We start from the raw sequence: 19,817 nt of genomic DNA, 5'->3' as shown, positions 1-19,817 counted from the left end.
TCTTTTGTCAGCTCAATAATTCTTACCCATCACAATTCCAAATGAAGATGACAAATTATCAAAACATAGACAATGTCTTAAGGATGCAAAGTTTGCCTCAGTTTTAGGAAATTTTGCAAAGAATACCGCAACATCCACACAAACTTTCACTTCTACAGAATTTAAACAAATGTTTTCAATATATAAGCCACAACATGGAACTAAATTGTTATGTGAAACTGAAGTTTAAATTTAATCGTTTTATACATGTGGAAGCAGTTTGTTCAACAAAACAACCTACAGAATAACTCCAATATACCCTCTCTCAAACTTTATTGGCAGGGGTATAGTAATGGAGAGGAAGATAACTATGTATGTCATTTATTATTTTTATACCAGAGTACATAAATATACTAATGATTATTGCTAGATTACAATACAACAGCACTGCAAATTGTATGCATATTCATTCAAACTACAAATCATAAAATATGAAGATAGGCAAATTTTAAAAGTATGTTTCACAATATTCATTTGCAACAAGAGATATGTTTGTCAGAAACACAATGCCCCCTTCTGCGCTGCTTTGAAGCCATATATTTAACCTGAAGGATGACCTTGACTTTTCACCACTCAAAATGTGCAGCTCCATGAGATACACATGCATGCCATATATCAAGTTGCTTTGTGAAGCGACATAGAAGTTATGAGCATTTTTCGAATGCTAAACGCAAAGTGTGACGGAAGGACAGACGGACAGACAGAAGGACAGTCCGATCAATATATGCCCTCCTTTGGGGGCATAAAAAAAAAATCAGTATTGAATAGCTCACAATGTGCAAAATCTCTAACATACTTACAACTAAGCTCTGAACTCTGACTTGATATAAAAGTGTGGCTTACTGCTTACATTCATATATAAACAATATACTGTATGACTTAAAATGACACATTGTAATCAATTGAAAATTATGTAATACAATCATTAAACCACATAAATACTCAAAATATACAAAGATGAACACTGCACTTGATATGTTGCTACAGCTAAACACTGTGGCAGATAATACAATATAACTATACAACCAAAATACACTTACTGGTGTGTAATCAAGAACTAGCCCAGTATTTATTATGTTTTTATCATGACATACATTGCACATTGCACACGAATATTGATATACATCATATACAAGTTTAATGATATATTTTTGATTTTCAAAATTATGTGATCACTGATTTTTTTCTATGATTGTTTCACATATTTTTTTTAAATATAAAGGCAATAAAGAGGATACAAAAACATGATTACATTGATCTTTTTCTATGAAAAATACAGAATGACAAATTATTAATACAAATTTAAAGACAACACAATTATGGCACTAATATAATATGCAATATAATTCACAGAAAATGTAAGCACTGCTTTATGAATAATATGCATACATAGTATAAGAAAAGTACAAATACAATAAGCTTATATTGGAACCGCATTTCCCGAGGGGAAGACATGTATAACAATGGATTTTCTGCAAGGTAAAGAAGTACATGTATAACTCAATTTATTCACTGAGCTAAACCAACCAGCTACATTCTGTAAATCATTTGTCCAAATTAACAGTCTGTAACACAAGCAAGCTTCCGGTCACTCACTCTTCCACAATTTGTTTATCACTCGTAGGGCCCCCTGTTGACCTGGTGCAGTTTTCTACGCTGACGTTCCAGCAGGTGCCTCAGTGTCTTCCCAGCATTCCCAAGGTCATCATCTGAGGCTGTCAACAGTAAAAATAATAAAAAAATAATCAAATTGATATCCCCTGCCAAATAAATTGTGATTATGGATGGGAGCAAATCCCTTGATAAACAGTATATCATAAAAAGTAATTCATAGTAGGGTTATTGTTTTTATGCCCCCCTTCGAAGAAGAGGGGGTATATTGCTTTGCTCATGTCGGTCTGTCGGTCGGTCCGTCCACCAGGTGGTTGTCAGACGATAACTCAAGAACGCTTGGGCCTAGGATCATGAAACTTCATAGGTACATTGATCATGACTTGCAGATGACCCCTATTGATTTTGAGGTCACTAGGTCAAAGTCACGGTGACTCGAAATAGTAAAATGGTTTCCGGATGATAACTCAAGAACGCATACGCCTAGGACCATGAAACTTCATGGGTAGATTGATCATGACTCGCAGATGACCCCTATTGATTTTGAGGTCACTAGGTCAAAGGTCAAGGTGATGGTGAACCGAAATAGTAAAATGGTTTCCGGATGATAACTCAAGAACGCATACGCCTAGGATCATGAAACTTCATGGGTAGATTGATCATGACTTGCAGATGACCGCTATTAATTTTGAGGTCACTAGGTCAAAGGTCAAGGTCACGGTGACCCAAAATAGTAAAATGGTTTCCGGATGATAACTCAAGAACGCATACGCCTAGGATCATGAAACTTTATGGGTAGATTGATCATGCAGTCATTGAAATTCAGATTTAAATCTACAAGCAAGTCGGGCTAGTACTATGGAAATTTGAACAAGCCCGAGTCAGATTTTACCAGCCCAAACATTTTTGTTAAAAATGCAGATAAACATAACATAAAACATCCAAAGAAGCATTCATTTATTCAATCTTTAGAATACAATACAAATCTCTTATTAATTTCATCCTCATACAAGTTAGCTTCCTAATCATCTGAGCCAGCCTCTTTCGGATCCTTAAATAAGAAGAAATTAATTTCACACACAGATTTCAATCAAATCACAATTATAAATATATACATAAAGTTTAGGTAAAAAAATAGCAGAAATGTATCCCATATATCCATGTGAAAGAGAGAGCATACCTGAACCACCAGAAAATATATAAGCAATTAAGTGCCAGGTTATTCTACAAAAAACCAGTTGACAAATGCGTCAATCACAGTTACCTGGCTCAGATTTGCATTCCTCAACGACGTACTTGAATGACAACTGTTCGGATATTACTCTCTGTGTCCCGAACGCATTGCAAAACATTTATTTTACATAATAGTAATCCGGGAACCTCAAAACCATGCGCTTTATGCGCAGTAATCCAATTATTGGCTGATTGCCCAGCACGTGTTCGCAATGTGTTAAAACATAAGCGGCTGTTGATTTAAGCGACTCAAAACATTGTTTACAAATATTGAAAATGAAAGTGGAACTCGTTTTCTGTTAAATGAATTGTACAAGCACGTCGGGCTTGTAATATTGGATTTCCTACAAGCCCGAAAGAAAAAATACTAGTTTTTTGCTGTCGGACTAGTGCGAATTTCGACGACTGATCATGACTCACAGATGACCCCTATTGATTTTGAGGTCACTAGGTCAAAGGTCACGGTGACCCGAAATAGTAAAATGGTTTTCGGATGATAACTCAAGAACGCATACGCCTAGGATCATGAAACTTCATAGGTAGATTGATCATGACTCGCAGATGACCCCTATTGATTTTGAGGTCACAAGGTCAAAGGTCAAGGTCACGGTGACCCAAAATAGTAAAATGATTTTCGGATGATAACTCAAGAAGGCTTTTGCCTAGGATCATGACACTTCATAGGTACATTGATCGTGACTCGCAGATGACCCCTATTGATTTTCAGGTCACTAGGTCAAAGGTCAAGGTCACAGTGACAAAAATCGTATTCACACAATGGCTGCCACTACAACGGACAGCCCATATGGGGGGCATGCATGTTTTACAAACAGCCCTTGTTATGCATTGAAATTCTTCCCATTGATTTCTATACACCCATGAAGTTTCATATTGAAATATTGTATTGTATCTGAATTATAGCCCTAAAAAGTTTCATCATACAAAAACAAACAAGAGATGTATTTGTCAAAAACACAATGCCCCCTAATGCGTCACTTTGATTTTTTTTACCTTTGACCTTGAAGGATGACCTTGTTTTTTCACCACTCAAAATGTGCAGCTCCATGAGATACACACATGCATGCCAAATATCAAGTTGCTATCTTTAATATTGAACAAGAGATGTGTTCGTCAGAAACACAATGCCCCCTACTGCGCCGCTTTGAAATAAAATTTATATTTATCATTTGGCAGGTATAGAAATCATCTCCTTTTAAAGCTTATTACTTCCCTTGGATTATTTTTTTTTGACCTTTGACATTGAAGGATGACCTTGACCTTTCACCACCGAAAATGTGCAGCTTCATGAGAAACATATGCATGCCAAATATCTTCAATATTGCAAAAGTTATGGCTAATGTTAAAGTTTTCGGACAGACACACAGACTGACAGACAGACGGACTGACAGTTCAACTGCTATATGCCACCCTACTGAGGGGGTGGGGTGGTATATCAAAGAGATCATAGCCACAGTTCATCATGTTTATATGGGAATAAGTCCACAGGTAAATAATGAAACCTACCATTCACAACTCAGTACAGGAAAGAAATGATAATTATATCAATAAAAAAAAACTTTGACAAATCAATCATTTAAGTTATAAATAAACAAAATACAAATTCTGTTCAGTAAGTGTGAAAAGAACTTAAATTCTTGGTGAGGAAATATATAATCTGAGATTTATAATTATTTAAATTACTTCCCTTGAAAATAAGTGTCTCTAACAAATCTCTATTTTTAGTAGCAAATAACTATAAGCCACTACTGTGACTGTAGATTCACAGGTAACCTTAAGGTGCCTAAGAGCCCAAAAGTATCATTGTGTGCTTGGCCTCATAAAATGTCATTTTGATTATGCTTCAGTTGTATGGTTTCATATTATTATATATAAGTTTCAATATATCATTTGGAAGGTTTAGAAATTATCTCCCTTTTAAAGCTTATTACTTCCCTTGATTTTGTTTTTTACTTTTGACCTTGAAGGATGACCTTGACCTTGAACTTCCACCACTCAAAATGAGCAGCTTCATGGGATACACATGCATGCCAAATATCAAGTTGCTATCTTAAATATTGCAAAAGTTATGGCCAACGTTAAAGTTTTCGGAAGGACGGACAGACTGACTGACTGACTGACTGACTGACTGACGGACGGACGGACGGACGGACGGACGGACAGACAGTTCAACTGCTATATGCCACTCAACCGGGGGCATAAAAAGTTATGACAAAGGTTAAAGTTTTGACATAGACACACAAACACACACACATACAATGACAGACAGGCCAAAAACAATTTACCCCCATCATTCGATCCGGTGGCATAAAAAGGGCAATAACTCTTATTTAAGAAAGTGAAGAGTGATGGTTCTTAAGCAGCGCACTTCTTATCATTAATATCAATACACCCATGAAGTTTTCATGTTGAAGTCTTGCATGGTATCTGAGATATAGCCCTGAAAAGTAAATCAAATAAACAAGCAAATTTGTAGAATTAATCCCCCGCCAAAATACTTCTGAACACAAATATTTCTGGACGGATGGACAACGCCGACATCATCCTCTTATCCATTTATATACTCATACCAAGTTTTCAATGAAATCTGTCAAAGCACTTCCAACATATGGCTCCGGACAAACAAAAAAGCATATTTTCAAGATACAAAGGGCCATAACTCCATTATTATCCAAAGGTGTACAATGCCATTTGGCGTGCATCCTCCTCTTATCCATATATACACTCATACCAAGTTTCAACGAAATCCGCCAAAGCACTTTCAAGATATGGCTCCGGACACAAAAAAGCATTTTTTCAAAATACAAATGGCCATAACTCCGTTATTAACAGCTGGTGTACAATGCCATTTGGCATGCATCATCATCTTATCCATATATATACTCATACCAAGTTTCAATGAAATCTGCCAAAGCACTTCCAAGATATGGCTCCGGACACAAAAGTGCCGGACGAACGGAAGGACGGACAATGCCAAAACAATATCCCTCTGCCTATGGCGGGGGATAAAAAACAAATCACTCTTAATTAACAGTGTATGGTTATGGTTCTTGTGCATGACACTTCTCCTCATTGATATATATACACCTGAAGTTTAATGTTGATATCTTTTATAGTTTCTGAAATAAAGCCCTAAAATATTTGTTGTCACAGAGGGACACACTAACAGACGGACGGACATCAATTCTATATCCCTCCACCTTTTTCATAATACCATGTAGTTATTAATCAGAAGTGGCATTCACAACTGGCCATTTTAACTTTAGTTGATAAATAATCAGTTATGGACCAGACAATTTAGGTTTCTCGATGTATGAGGGATTGATATCAAGACTTGTTACTTTTTTCAGTCTAGTGTGCGATAGTTCAGTTTAAACTCTAAAACATTTCGTAATTAAATAATGTTTAACTATGTTCCATTAAATCTGCATATTAAAATCCTGCAGCATAGGATAACAATAAGTTAAACACAAGCCATCATTGAAAACTCACCATCTGTACTCAGCTGGGGAGTAGTCAGGAGGGGTCTCAGGCATGAAGCTAGGCCGAGTACCAAAGTCTGCCTCCCCTAACGTGTCCGTCTGCTCCATACGCCGCTTTAAGATCTGCTGCAGCTCAACTCTTCCTCGCGTACGGTACTAAGGTGTAATGTTATGTGTTAAACTGTCCGCAAACATTGTTTGAGCATAATTATTATGAAGTATAATAACTGATTATAATGATGGATCTATTTAACAATCTGCTTTGTATAAATAAAAATATATACATGTAAAACAAAATAAATGTAACAATCAAACAGATTAAAATTACTGGCGCCACTATTCCTCCTGTAAAAGACCTGAGGGACTTTAACACAAGTTTAGTTCCATTTCATCATTTTGTAATATCAGTAACATAATTTGATTGGCCCAGCTAGCCCTCAGTGAGGTAGTCTTGTATGGACTACCTACCCCAGCGTTCAGTTTCTGCAGTTCCAGCAGACTATCAAGGCGGGATCCTTCTTTCTGCCCCACAAGTCTCTCCAGCTCGGACCGGTCTGTGTTGAACAGGTCAAGACCACTGTAGCCACGCAGGTTGTCAATGGTCCTGGAAATAAAATACAAATGTTCATTAAACACATGCAACTCTTTTTGTCTTTTACATTAAACAAGACTTAACTTTGTTTATGTGATGTTATCGAATAACAAGAGTGCCAAACTGTCACAAGATACGCCAGTTTCAAGGTTTTTGACTTGATAACTTTACCATGACCCATATTTGAACTTGACCTACATATCATCTAGACACAACTTCTGACCGAATTTGGTGAAGATCCGATGAAAACTACTTCAATTAAAGAGCGGACACCATGCTAAATGCTTGAAATGCACTAAGTGACCTCGTGATCTAGTTTTTGACCTGGCATGACCCATATTTGAACTTCACCTAGATATTGTCCAGATACAACTTCTGACCAAGTTTGGTGAAGATCGGATGAAAACTACTTCAGTTAGAGAGCAGACACCATGCTAAATGCTTGATATGCACGAAGTGACCCTGTGACCTAGTTTTTGACCCTGCATGACCCATATTCGAACTTGACCTAGATATTGTCAAGATACAACTTCTGACCAAGTATGGTGATTATTGGATGAAAACTACTTCTATTACAGAGCTGACACCATGCTAAATTCTTGAAATGCACTAAGTGACCCCGTGACCTAGTTTTTGACCCGGCATGACCCATATTCGAACATGACCTAGATATTGTCAAGATACAACTTCTGACCAAGTTTGGTCAAGTTCGGATAAAAACTGCTTCAATTAAAGAGCGGACACCATGCTTGAAATGCACTAAGTGACCCTGTGACCTAGTTTTTGACCCGGCATAACCCATATTCAAATTTGACCTAGATATTGTCTAGATAAAACTTCTGACCAAATCTGGTGAAGATCGGATGAAAACTAATTGAATTAGAGAGCGGAAACTGCTGTGGACAACGCCTGCCCGCCAACCCGCCCACCCGCCGCCAAGCTGAAACTATAATACTTCCCACTTTTTAAAAACGAGCGTATAAAAAGGATTCATTTTTGATATGTTTGAGCAAGAAAACTTCAAGCTCATAAAACAACACTCCAAAATTGTTTGAGAAAGACTGGTTTATTTCTTGCAAAATACAACAGCTATTGACGCATTATATCATTTCTTAAAATTTTCTTTTGAACAAGTTCCTGAAATTTGTAGCGAGTTTTTGGTAAGTTACTGGTTCTCACATTTCCCAGATAAGTTAACCAATAATAACTAGAGCTTTGTCACAAACGTGACAAATACCCACACACGCAGCATTGACACAGAATATTTTGCATGTTGTCTTCACAAAAAACAGAGGACACCATGCTAAATGTTTAAAACTTACTAAGTCACCCCGTGACCTAGTTTTTGACCTGGTATGGCCCATGTTCAAACTTGACCTGCACATCATCTAGATACAACAGTACTTCTGACCAAGTGTGGTGAAGATCAGATGAAAACTACTTGAATTGGAGAGCGGACACCATGCTGAATGTGTAAAACATACTTAGTGACCGTGTGACCTAGTTTTTGATCTGGCATGGCTCATATTCATGAAGTTTGGTGAAGATTTGATGACAATTGCTTGACTTATTGAGCGGAAACGAAAAAAAACCACAATTTTACAATAATTCAAGGGCTGTAACTCAGGAGTATCTGGGTCAATTTGGCCGATTATCGAACTTGACATAGATGTTATAGCCTAACACATATTCATGAAGTTTGGTGAAGATCTGATGACAATTGCTTGACTTATTGAGCGGAAAATAATTCGGACGGACTGACTGACTGACTGACGGTGCAATTTTAATATGCCCCCAGAACCTATGTTCTGGGGGCATAAAAATACACTAAGTCACCCTGTGAACTAGTTTTTGGCCGGCATGGCCCATGTTCAACCTTGGTGTAGAGATCATCTAGATAAAACTTCTGACCAAGTTTGGTGAAGAGATTGGATGAAAACTACTTGAATTTGAGAGTGGACAACATGCTAAATGTTTAAAATGCACTCAGGGACCCGTGACCTAGTTTTTGACCTTGCATGATCCATATTCATACTTGACCTAGACATCATCAAGATACAAATTCTGACCAAGTTTGGTGAAGATCGGATGAAAACTACTTGAATAAGAGAGCAGACACCATGCTCAATGTTTGAAACGCACAAAGTGACACCATGACCTTTTTTTGGTCCTGCCATGACCCATGTCTGAACTTGGCCTAGACATCATCTAGGTACAACTTCTGACCAAGTTTGGTGATGCTCAGATGAAAACTTCTTGAATTAGAGAACGGACACCATGCTCAAAGTTTAAAACGTACAAAGTAACCCCTTGACCTAGTTTCTGACCCATCATGACCCATATTTGAACTTAAACTAGACATCATCTAGATACAACATCTGACCAAGATTGGTGATAATCAGATGAAAACAACTTAAATTAGAGAGTGGACACTTAATACAGACAGACAGACAGACAGACCAACAAGTTCACTACTATATATCCCCCTAAACTTCGTCTGTGGGGGTATAATAATGTAATACAATCACTGTTGACAGAATAAAAATACAGCCTTGCAAAAAAGCAAAACTTCAAAATCATAAACATCAAAAATCAACAATGAGTAACATCCACCTTTTTGCAAAGCCTTTCTGCTGCATCCAGTCCCTCACTTCATCAGAGGTTGTGTACTGTGATATAGACAAGATGTTCCTAGGGGACACAGGAGTGGGAACCGGGCTGCGGGACCTGGGCTCTGGCGGGTTGTGGGGAGCCCTGAAACCCATGGTGGGGCTTCGGGGAGGCTGCTCTCTAGGGGGTGGGTCCCTGGGGGAGCTGCCACCTCCTGACCTGCTGTCATTGGACAGGCTGATCTTGCTACGGAGCTCGTTCTGCAACTCTGGCGTGTACTTGTTTCCTAAAGTATTATCATACTAATGTAATATAATTTATTCTAAAACATTTTACATATTTTGCATTAACTTCCCATTGAAAGCTCAACAATCACCAGTTTTGGTATTTTCATTAATAATACATGTCCTTTTAACTAGACAAGTATAAGTAAAATATGAATTTCCCTAAATTTTGATTGTATAGTCGCAAACCCAGTCCCTAAATAACTTTTCCCGAATATCCAGGTGCATAAGTTCATATGCCCATAATTTTCTTGATCGATTACTTTCAATTTTGCTTGAGGCAAATAAAAGTGTTATGCTTACAATAAAGCAATAATTTAGACTGAGTTTGGAAAAAAATGCCCCAAAATACCAACGTGCTGCAAGTGCACTGGACATGTGAATCTTGTGATTGTGAACTTTAACCCTTAACTGAAATATTTGTAAGCAACAGACAGACTAAGATACATCTATAGGCTTACCACCATTCCAATATTGGGACATGTACGAAAATTATTTGACATTGAAATACAAAAGTTGGTATCAGACTTTTTTCCCAAAAATGCTAATTTGACCCTCAAGAGACATTATTATACAATAATATTACTAGAGTTTGATTAAATATTATTGATATGTACATTGATATGCCATTTAAATATATGTCATTTCAATAATATTTGTATCAGACTCTAAAAGGATCTTCTTGATTTTGTTTATCTTATCTAAGAAAGCAAAAAAATGCTCCTTACTAAAAAAAATGTTAAACATATTTTTGCTCATAAATAATAATCAAGCGAAATTTGTAAATTAACAAGAGATTGCCAAGCAATATGGTCCCCTACCGGTGAAACTCCACCTCAGTAAAAATATTTTTTTATATTTGTTGCCATAGCAACCAGAATTTTTTACGTAGGAACAAAATGAAATGACGTGCATAATCTCCATATTGCCATCTATTCATGTTTCAAGTTTCATGAACAAATATTAAGAACATTAAAAGTTATCGCAGGATCCAGAAAAGTGTGACGGACTGACTGACAGACAGACTGACAGACGGAGTGCAAACCATAAGTCCCCTCTGGTTTCACCGGTAGGGGACAATTAAGCATTAGTAATGCATCTCATTGATAATTTGGAAAATATGTGTATTATAATAAAAGCATGTAAAATGAAGTCGAATATGAAAAGATAGTGGTAGCCTTTTAGATTTTGCCTTTTAAGGGCCTGGGTTCAAATCTAGAGGCATGCAACAATTTGCCCCCCCCCCACCCAAAACAAGAGCTGTCACCATAGGATGACTTATTCCCCCTATAAACGCTTGATATAAGTTATGAGCTTTTTTCTAAACCTAAACGCAGATTTCAAAACCTAAATGCGGACCATAAGTTCAAGGTCAAGGTCACAGGGGTCAAAATTTGTGTGCGTATGAAAAGGCCTTGTCCATAATACACATGCATACCAAATATAAAGGTTATATCTCAAGGGACATACAAGTTATTAGCATTTTTTAAAACCTACACGCAGATTTCGAAACCTAAATGCGGACCATAAGTTCAAGGTCAAGGTCACAGGGGTCAAAATTTGTGTGCGTATGGAAAGGCCTTGTCCATAATACACATGCATACCAAATATAAAGGTTATATCTCAAGGGACATACAAGTTATTAGCATTTTTTAAAACCTACACGCAGATTTCGAAACCTAAATGCGGACCATAAGTTCAAGGTCAAGGTCACAGGGGTAAAAATTTGTGTGCGTATGGAAAGGCCTTGTCCATATACACATGCATACCAAATATGAAGGTTATATCTCAAGGGACATAGAAGTTATGAGCATTTTTTGAAACCTGAACGCAGATTTTGAAACCTAAACGCGGACCCGAAGTTCAAGGAAGGTCACAGGGGTAAAAATGTGTGTGCGTATGGAAAGGCCTTGTCCATATACACATGCATACCAAATATGAAGGTTATATCTCAAGGGACATAGAAGTTATGAGCATTTTTTGAAACCTGAACGCAGATTTCGAAACCTAAACGTGGACCCTAAGTTCAAGGTCAAGGTCACAGGGGTAAAAATGTGTGTGCGCATGGAAAGGCCTTGTCCATATACACATGCATACCAAATATGAAGTTCAAGGGACATAGAAGTTATGAGCATTTTTCCAAACCTAAACGCAAAGTGTGACGGAAAGACGGACAGTCTGATCACTATATGCTCCCTTTTCTTCGAAAGGGGGCATTAAAACAAAAAACAACAAGAGATGTGATTGTCAGAAACACAATGCCCTCTATTGCCATAAATTTGACTTTTGACCTTGAAGGATGACCTTTGACATTGACCTTTTACCACTAAAAACGTGCAGCTCCATGAGATACACATGCATGCCAAATATCAAGTTGCTATCTTCAATATCAAAAAAGTTATGACAAAACTTGAAAGAAGGTTTAAGTTTTAGGAAAGAACAAGAGATGTGTTCATCAGAAACACAATGCCCCCTATTGCGCCGCTTTGAATTTTTTTTTTTTTTACCTTTGACCTTGAAGGATGACCTTGACTTTGAACTGTCACCACTCAAAATGTGCAGTCCATGAGAACGCCGCTTTGAAACAAAAAAAAAATAAAAAAAATTGACCTTTGACCTTGAAGGATGACCTTGACCTTGAACTTCCACCACTCAAAATGTGCAGCTTCATGAGATACACATGCATGCCAAATATCAAGTTGCTATCTTCAATATTGAAAAAGTTATGGCCAATGTTTAAGTTTTCGGACGGACAGAAGCCATATATTTGACATTTGACTATCTTCAATAGTGAAAAAGTTATGGCCAATGTTAAAGTTTTCGGACAGACAGACACCTTTAATTTGACATTTGACCTTGAAGGATGACCTTGACCTTTCACCACTCAAAATGTGCAGCTCCATGAGATACACATGCATGCCAAATATCAAGTTGCTATCTTCAAGTTTTTGGACGGACAGACGCCATATATTTAACATTTGACCTTGAAGGATGACCTTGACCTTCACCTATCACCACTCAAAATCTTCAGCTCCATGAGATGCACATGCATGCCAAATATCAAGTTTTCAATAGTAAAAAAGTTATGGCCTATGTTTCAGTTTTTTTTTGACGGACAGACAGACTGACTTACATACTGACGGACAGCTCAACTGCTATATGCCACCATACCGGGGGCATAAAAATACACTGATATTTGACCTTTGACCTTGAAGGATGACCTTGACTTGTCACCACTCAAAATCTCCGTGAGATACACATGCATGCCAAACATAAAGTTGCTATCTTCAATAATGCAAAAGTTATTAAACTTTAACCAAGGCTAAAGTTTTGGGACACACACAATTAATGAATGAATGACAGACAGACAGGCCAAAAACAGTATACCCCAAATCTTTCGATCCAGGGGCATAATAAAACAAAACAAACAAGAGCATTTGTGAAACATAATGCCCACTACTGCGCTTTGAAGCTGCACAGTAGCTATTTAAGAGAAAACAAGGTCTATAATTCAGCCAAAAATCAATGGACCTGAATGAAACTCGCACTTCATCTTAATAAGTCATGTAAGTAGACTCAAATACCAAAAATAAGCTTAATATCTGAAAGCGCTGCATAAAAAACTCCACAAAAGAGTTATTATAGAGAAAATTTCTGAGTCAAAGGCTCATTAATTTGCCAAAAATCAATCAAACAGAATGAATTTCACACTTCATCTTTAAGTCATGCAGGAAGACTCACATACCAAAAATCAGCTCAATATTTGAAAGTGTTGCATATAAAAACTCGGGAAAATGGAATTCTGGAAGGACAGACAGATGGACAGTGTGACTGCTATATGCCACCCTACCGAGGGCATTAAAAGAACAATAATACAACATATGTAAATACTTACTGTCTGCCTTACCCTGCGGGCCCATCCTCGTGTTGCGCTGGTCACCAGGGGGTGGAGTCAGTGGGCGGGCCAGTTGGTTATCAGAGGGGCGTCTCTGTCGACTACCAGGCTCTACAGACACACAGACAAGTAGGGTTTGAAGGGAATATCCGATATATATATCCCAGAATGTAATAGATTTTTTAAAAACAACCCACTTATCTTGCGGGTTCAAAAACATAAACAAAGCTGAACCATTCAATATCCTTTCAAAATTGCAACTTATATCAACCAATATTATCTGAATGAATCTGCAATTTTAATGTTGATTAAAATGGGTAAGTGCTGTTTGTTCCAATGTATCAGTGGATTTTTCCAAAGTCTAAAGCAAAACGAGACAAGTCTATTACCGGGTATTAAGCAGAATTAAAATCAGTCATTCTAAGGCAGCTTTTGAGGTCATTATCAAGTTCTAGTTAATATGATTTCAAAGTTTGGATTCATGATAAATGTTTGCTTGAAATACAGATGCATTTTAAAACATAAATTGTCAAATATTTTAATTATTGAAATAAAGGATCAACATAATAACTAGAATTACTAGAATCACATGAAGTTAACTTTCAAGTTAACAGCCGCGAAATGTACAATGTTCATTACAGTAATATTTTGTTCAATGAGATCAAAGATATAGGTCTGTAACTAGCCTACAAGACTTAAGTGAAGTAAACTGCAGCCATTACACCCCAGTAGGAGACTTAAACAGGTTATATGCAAAGTCAAAATTATACTTAGCAAAAATATCATCCTTAACGTAAAAATAACTTTATAAAATATATAAACTTACAAAAAGAAATGTGGGGATTAATGTTAAACATGTAGTGCATTTAAAGAAAATTTAAAATAAGATGATAATTTTTATACAGAAATATACAAGCTACAAACTGAAAGTAAAAAGAAAACAGGCAGCATTGGGAAAATAGTGTTGTTTGGCTTAAGGTTATAAAAGCCATTCACATGTCATGTTGTAATTATGAGAGTAATTTAAAAAGCATAATATTTTCTAGCAAAAATACAGAATGCAGCATATCATATGAAATAATACCTGTATGAACCCTTGCTTGACAGTAACCAAATATTCCAAGCAGTGTACATGTAACCCATGCACTAGTATGAGATAAGCTCAAAAGTTATAGTAATAGACGATTGCAGTGTTCTTACAAGAATGTTCTTATCCAAACATGTTTGTATAGGGAGTCTTGTTAAATTTGAAAATCTGGCATTCCATCCTACATTAGTTAACCATGTTCATATTACAGTTTTTATGCATTTTTGTTGATATTACCAAATAGCTAAATACTAAGTTATGAAGTAAATCAAACAGATATCAGTTTTTTTTCCTTCTTTGAGACGGGCCTATTATCAGCCCTTTCCCCTAGACAAATTTTCCCCTCTTACAGAGATTTTCCCAAAACAATGACGTCTTAAAAAAAATTAGTTTTTTTGTGGAAACCTTTAATTATCTAAGTTAACCTGATCCAGTGTAGCAATTAGAACAATATTGCATAATTAAATTATCTGTTGCCTTGAATTTGTTTTAAAAACAGCAAAATATGTTTAACTGATTATTTAAGACTTTCCTTATTTTCCCCCAAAATCCAGCGTTTCGCACATTTTTTCCCCCTAAAAAAAAGCAAGACCCCAAAATCAGATAAAAAAAACTGGATATGATACATATATAATAATTCGGTCATAAAAAAATACAAAAAGCAGCCAATGCATAACTACATTTTACCTTAGATCCTCTTATTGAAAAATAATGAGAAATTATAACTCAAATCATATAATATATAGTACCATATAGCTGGTGCATCAAACACTACAATAGAAGGTGGTTTACAGCTTAACCCTTTCCCACTTAGAGGCAAAGTGAAAATGGCTATGTGCAAACAGCATAAAACCAGAACAGCCTGCGAGTAAATCGCAGTCTGTTCTGGTTTTATGCTGTTTGCTGCTCACCAGTATCTAATGGTTGGAAATAAAGCCTTTAAAGCTTGAATCTAGTAAGAAAGGTCTTTAATTTAATTAAACTTTCCAAGGGACTACAAATGCGTCAAAATACGTTCCGGTATCTACATGGTAAAGGGTTAACCTGGCATACACATCAGAAGTGTTAGTGGTGACGCAAAACTCAAATTAAGTATGTGCATCTATGAACTAACTAACACCCACATATCAAAACAACTTAACACCATGTTAACATACTCCGTACCCATAATTCAAATTATGTAGACAGAAGTCCTTAAAATATATCACAATAAGGAAGCTCAGATTTGTCAATGAGATGTTACAAAATCTCCTACTTTAAAATTGGTCTACATGTCGTGTGCTTCATTCATCAATCCTAAAATCATGGTCATAGATGGCACCTAATTAATAAACAAGAACTATGACTCTTACAATAAAAATTTCAGTCGTGGTTAAGGGTAATTTGTTGGTATATTCTTAGCATGTAACATATCATATTATTTAGACCATTTTGAAATTGTCATTACCTAAGCTCTGTAGACATTTTCTTCACATAAAGCCATAATAACCAATATATTCTAAAACAGTAATTAGATCGACTTAAATTGAATTGTCTAAATAAAATGACAATTAAAATAAGACAGGAACCAAAACAAAACAGAAACAAGACTGTTAATTGTCAGTACATGGAAACATACCATATTAGTAAACACACAAGTGCAAACAAAATCAAAATGCATACAAAACTTGATGTCAGTCAGGTGTGAGTTGTTAGTAATTCTATGCAGACATATCCAGTCTTACCCTCTGCACAGTATTCATGAAGCCTTGTACGTCTTCCGGTGTGTATTCCATTCTGAGTGTTTTTCGCATTGAATGAGAACCCATCACACCAAGCAGTATGAGGGGAGGACCTATGGTACGTCCCAGGTCCCCAGACTAATTTGCTTTTAAAACTTAGTGAAATTTCTGGATAACATATGTCACCCTTGACCTTAAAAGCTTCTTTTAGATTCTTTACTGGGTTGTGATCAAGTCTGTTTTCACAATCGTTATAACCAACATGGTCATTTTTGTGTCCTAGTGTCATTCCATGTGCAGGTTTTCAGCCAAAAAACGCCAATTGAAGTTAATGCACTTCTGCGCATTATCAAAGATTGAACAGAAAATTACGTTTCATATTTTGGTAGGATTATATGTGCACAGGCTAATCAGGGACGCCACTTTCCACTTTTATGGTATTTTTCGTTTAAAGGTAGTCCCTTTTTTACCAAAAATCTAGTTTAAGCGGAATGTGTTGTACCTGATTAGCCTGTGCGGACTGCACAGGCTAATCTAGGACGACACTTTAAGCACATGCATTATGCCCAGTTTTCTCAAAACAAGACACATATATAAATATTCTTATCGCCAACCTCAATTATTAGTTAATTTCAGTAATGTCTATTCATTTCCGTTTGATCTTGCATAGGTGCTTTATTTTAGGAACATAGAATATAGATCACGACTATTTATTTGTTGTGCCATAAAACTTCACTTTTATTTATTTATTATCCTATCATGGTATAGAATTCCCCATTTTTGGAAAGTATTTCAGCAATTTCTGCATTTTTGCACAAATGTTCATTGAAATGCCAAGTGAAGCATGCATTCTTCAAGAAATAGTGCAAGTTAATAAAACAATGTATATAACAATGTGCTGTCAATATTTGCTTTTTACACTGAGACATCTTCATGAAGGGTGATGCGATTTGACAACTATCAGACATGAGTCGTATTTTGAGAAAACTGGGCTTAATGCATGTGCGTACAGTGTCATCCCAGATTAGCCTGTGCAGTCTGCACAGGCTTATCAGGGACGACACATTCCGCCTAAATTGTATTTTTGCTAAGAAGAGACTTCATTTAAACGAAAAATGTTATAAAAGTGGAAAGTGTCGTCCCCGATTAGTCTGTGCGGACTGAACAGGCTAATCTGGGACAACACTTTACGCACATGCATTAAGCCCAGTTTTCTCAGAGCACGACTCGTATAATACGTTACCACCCATAATTGTATACCTTCATCTTTCCAATAATATCATTATCTTGTTACAATAAGTTGACTTTAACCTTTTTGTCAAGTGCGGATGTCATTAACTTTATGTATATATATTTCTGCATTTGATGCTAAAAATCCCTATTAACCACCATGTAACTATCATAAAATTATGATGAAGTGTATCAACATCAATGTGTGCACTATGGTATGCTTTACATGTCATACAAAAATAGACGTTTCCAGAGAGTTTAGTGGTAGTATCATGGGACAAAGGGGCTTCATGCATGTGACAGTGTGTTACATTCAGTACTCACAGGCCAATTGGGAAGACACTTTCCACTTGTATGGTATTTTGCGTACATAGGAAGGCTCACCTTTGCAAAAAAACAGATTGGCAGAAAGTGTTGTACCGGACTAGCCTAAGCCAACTGCACAGGCTCATCTGGAACGCAACTTAACGCACACGCATTAAGCCCGATTTTGCCAATGCGGCTCATGTTGTTTATAAAGTAAACTGAATAAAGTTGTGCATGGGTCACAAAACGATTATATTAAAAGAATGACTTCATATTAATATCTAAACTGCCATGCAACAAAAAGTGTTACTTTTTAAGCAAAGTACTTGTTAACTGGTTTACAAATCAGTATATAAAAGTGTGGAATCTTTATCAAAGAAAACAATTTAATCTTCATTTTTTTAAGTTTATTCATTTTAATTGTGCTTACAAATCGTAATCTGGTAATGAATATGGTTTACATACTTTTGAGTACATGATACAAGTATAGGGTACATAGCACAACCAGTTACAAGGGGTTCAGGGAGAGGCGGGAATGCAGGAAATCTTAGATCAGGGACCATTCAAGGTTCAAGTATGCAACTGTTGTATCTAGTAAACATTTATGTTATCAGATAAATGTGTTTTACAATAATCCCTTAAAGGGGCAAATGAATATGTTGTGTGAAAACTGTGAAACATTTGTTTTAATACTAGTATTTGGTGTTTTTTAATAAAATTGTATTTTCATTTTAACACTTCTATCACAGAATTTGTTTACTAGAAAAATGAATTGCGAAGGATGTGCATTCAAAAAGATAAGTGCATAGAATTTATGAAAGCCGATGGTGTGGTACAATGGTTGTGATTGACGATTAACTTCATTTGACTGTTGTTTTTATTACCCAGTGAAAATACTTTTAAATTATTACTTTGACGTCAACATTTAATTGCGTGGTTAATTTAAGTTTAAAATTGTACTGATACTGAACCAATTTTCATGTTGTTATGTTTGAGGTATTGGAAACATTTCTTCCTGGGTTTGCATGTCATTTAACTTCCACCCTTATCAACATAAATTTGCCTCAAACAAACATGGTCAGTCAAATGTCATGAACATTTTTACTCTGCAGTCACATCAAAAACATTTCAATTAAAGCGTGGTGGTTCTAAGAAGATTTCCATCATTTCTGCCTTTCCAGGAGCGCCTGATGAGAGGATGTCAGAGATATAAGTTCTAACACAAAACAATATGGCTTCGAAAAAAGGACATCACATCCATAAACAAATACATTGTTCACAAGGAATGCCAACAATCGTACTAGTGTCATCGTTTAACATTAATATTGTCTAAAATAGTTACAGCTTTACCTAATGCTCAGCAATATAAAGGAAGAGTTATTATCATATGAAATTAATTATTTCTTTAAACTTAATTTTTTTGTCTGATATTCAGTTTTATATGAATTAAGTTGCAAGCACATTGTTACTTGGCCAACCTTCACAACATAGTTTTTACTGTTTCCAGTAACTTGAAATCACAACAAGAGCTGTCACCATATGATGACTTATGCCCCCTATAAACGCTTGATAGAAGTTATGAGCATTTTTTGAAACCTAAACGCAGATTTAGAAACCTAAACGAGGACCCTAAGTTCAAGGTTAAGGTCACAGGGGTCAAAATTTGTGTGCGTATGGAAAGGCCTTGTCCATATACACATGCATGCAAA

General features: G+C 36.2%; 1 protein-coding gene across 9 annotated transcripts in view; it reads right to left on the bottom strand.

Annotated features, from left to right (window-relative positions):
- Window positions 1–344: 344 nt before the first annotated feature.
- Window positions 345–19,817, bottom strand: part of LOC127853232 (epidermal growth factor receptor kinase substrate 8-like) — a 127,717-nt gene continuing 108,244 nt past the window's right edge. For 8 of the 9 annotated variants that reach the window (XM_052387542.1, XM_052387551.1, XM_052387548.1 and 5 more), the window contains 4 exons: window positions 13,765–13,875; window positions 9,589–9,871; window positions 6,852–6,987; window positions 345–6,539 (listed from right to left, as the gene is read on the bottom strand). In XM_052387542.1, coding sequence (XP_052243502.1) covers window positions 6,390–6,539; window positions 6,852–6,987; window positions 9,589–9,871; window positions 13,765–13,875 — 680 coding nt within the window. In that variant the 3' untranslated portion in view covers window positions 345–6,389. The remainder of the gene's footprint in view (window positions 6,540–6,851; window positions 6,988–9,588; window positions 9,872–13,764; window positions 13,876–19,817) is intronic. The other variant, XM_052387546.1, reaches the window with a different exon arrangement.

This window comes from Dreissena polymorpha, chromosome 12 (assembly GCF_020536995.1).
Source record: "Dreissena polymorpha isolate Duluth1 chromosome 12, UMN_Dpol_1.0, whole genome shotgun sequence".
Lineage (NCBI taxonomy): Eukaryota > Metazoa > Mollusca > Bivalvia > Myida > Dreissenidae > Dreissena > Dreissena polymorpha.
The sequence above is the reverse complement of the archived record's forward strand: the minus strand, read 5'-3'. Positions and strand labels throughout refer to the sequence as shown.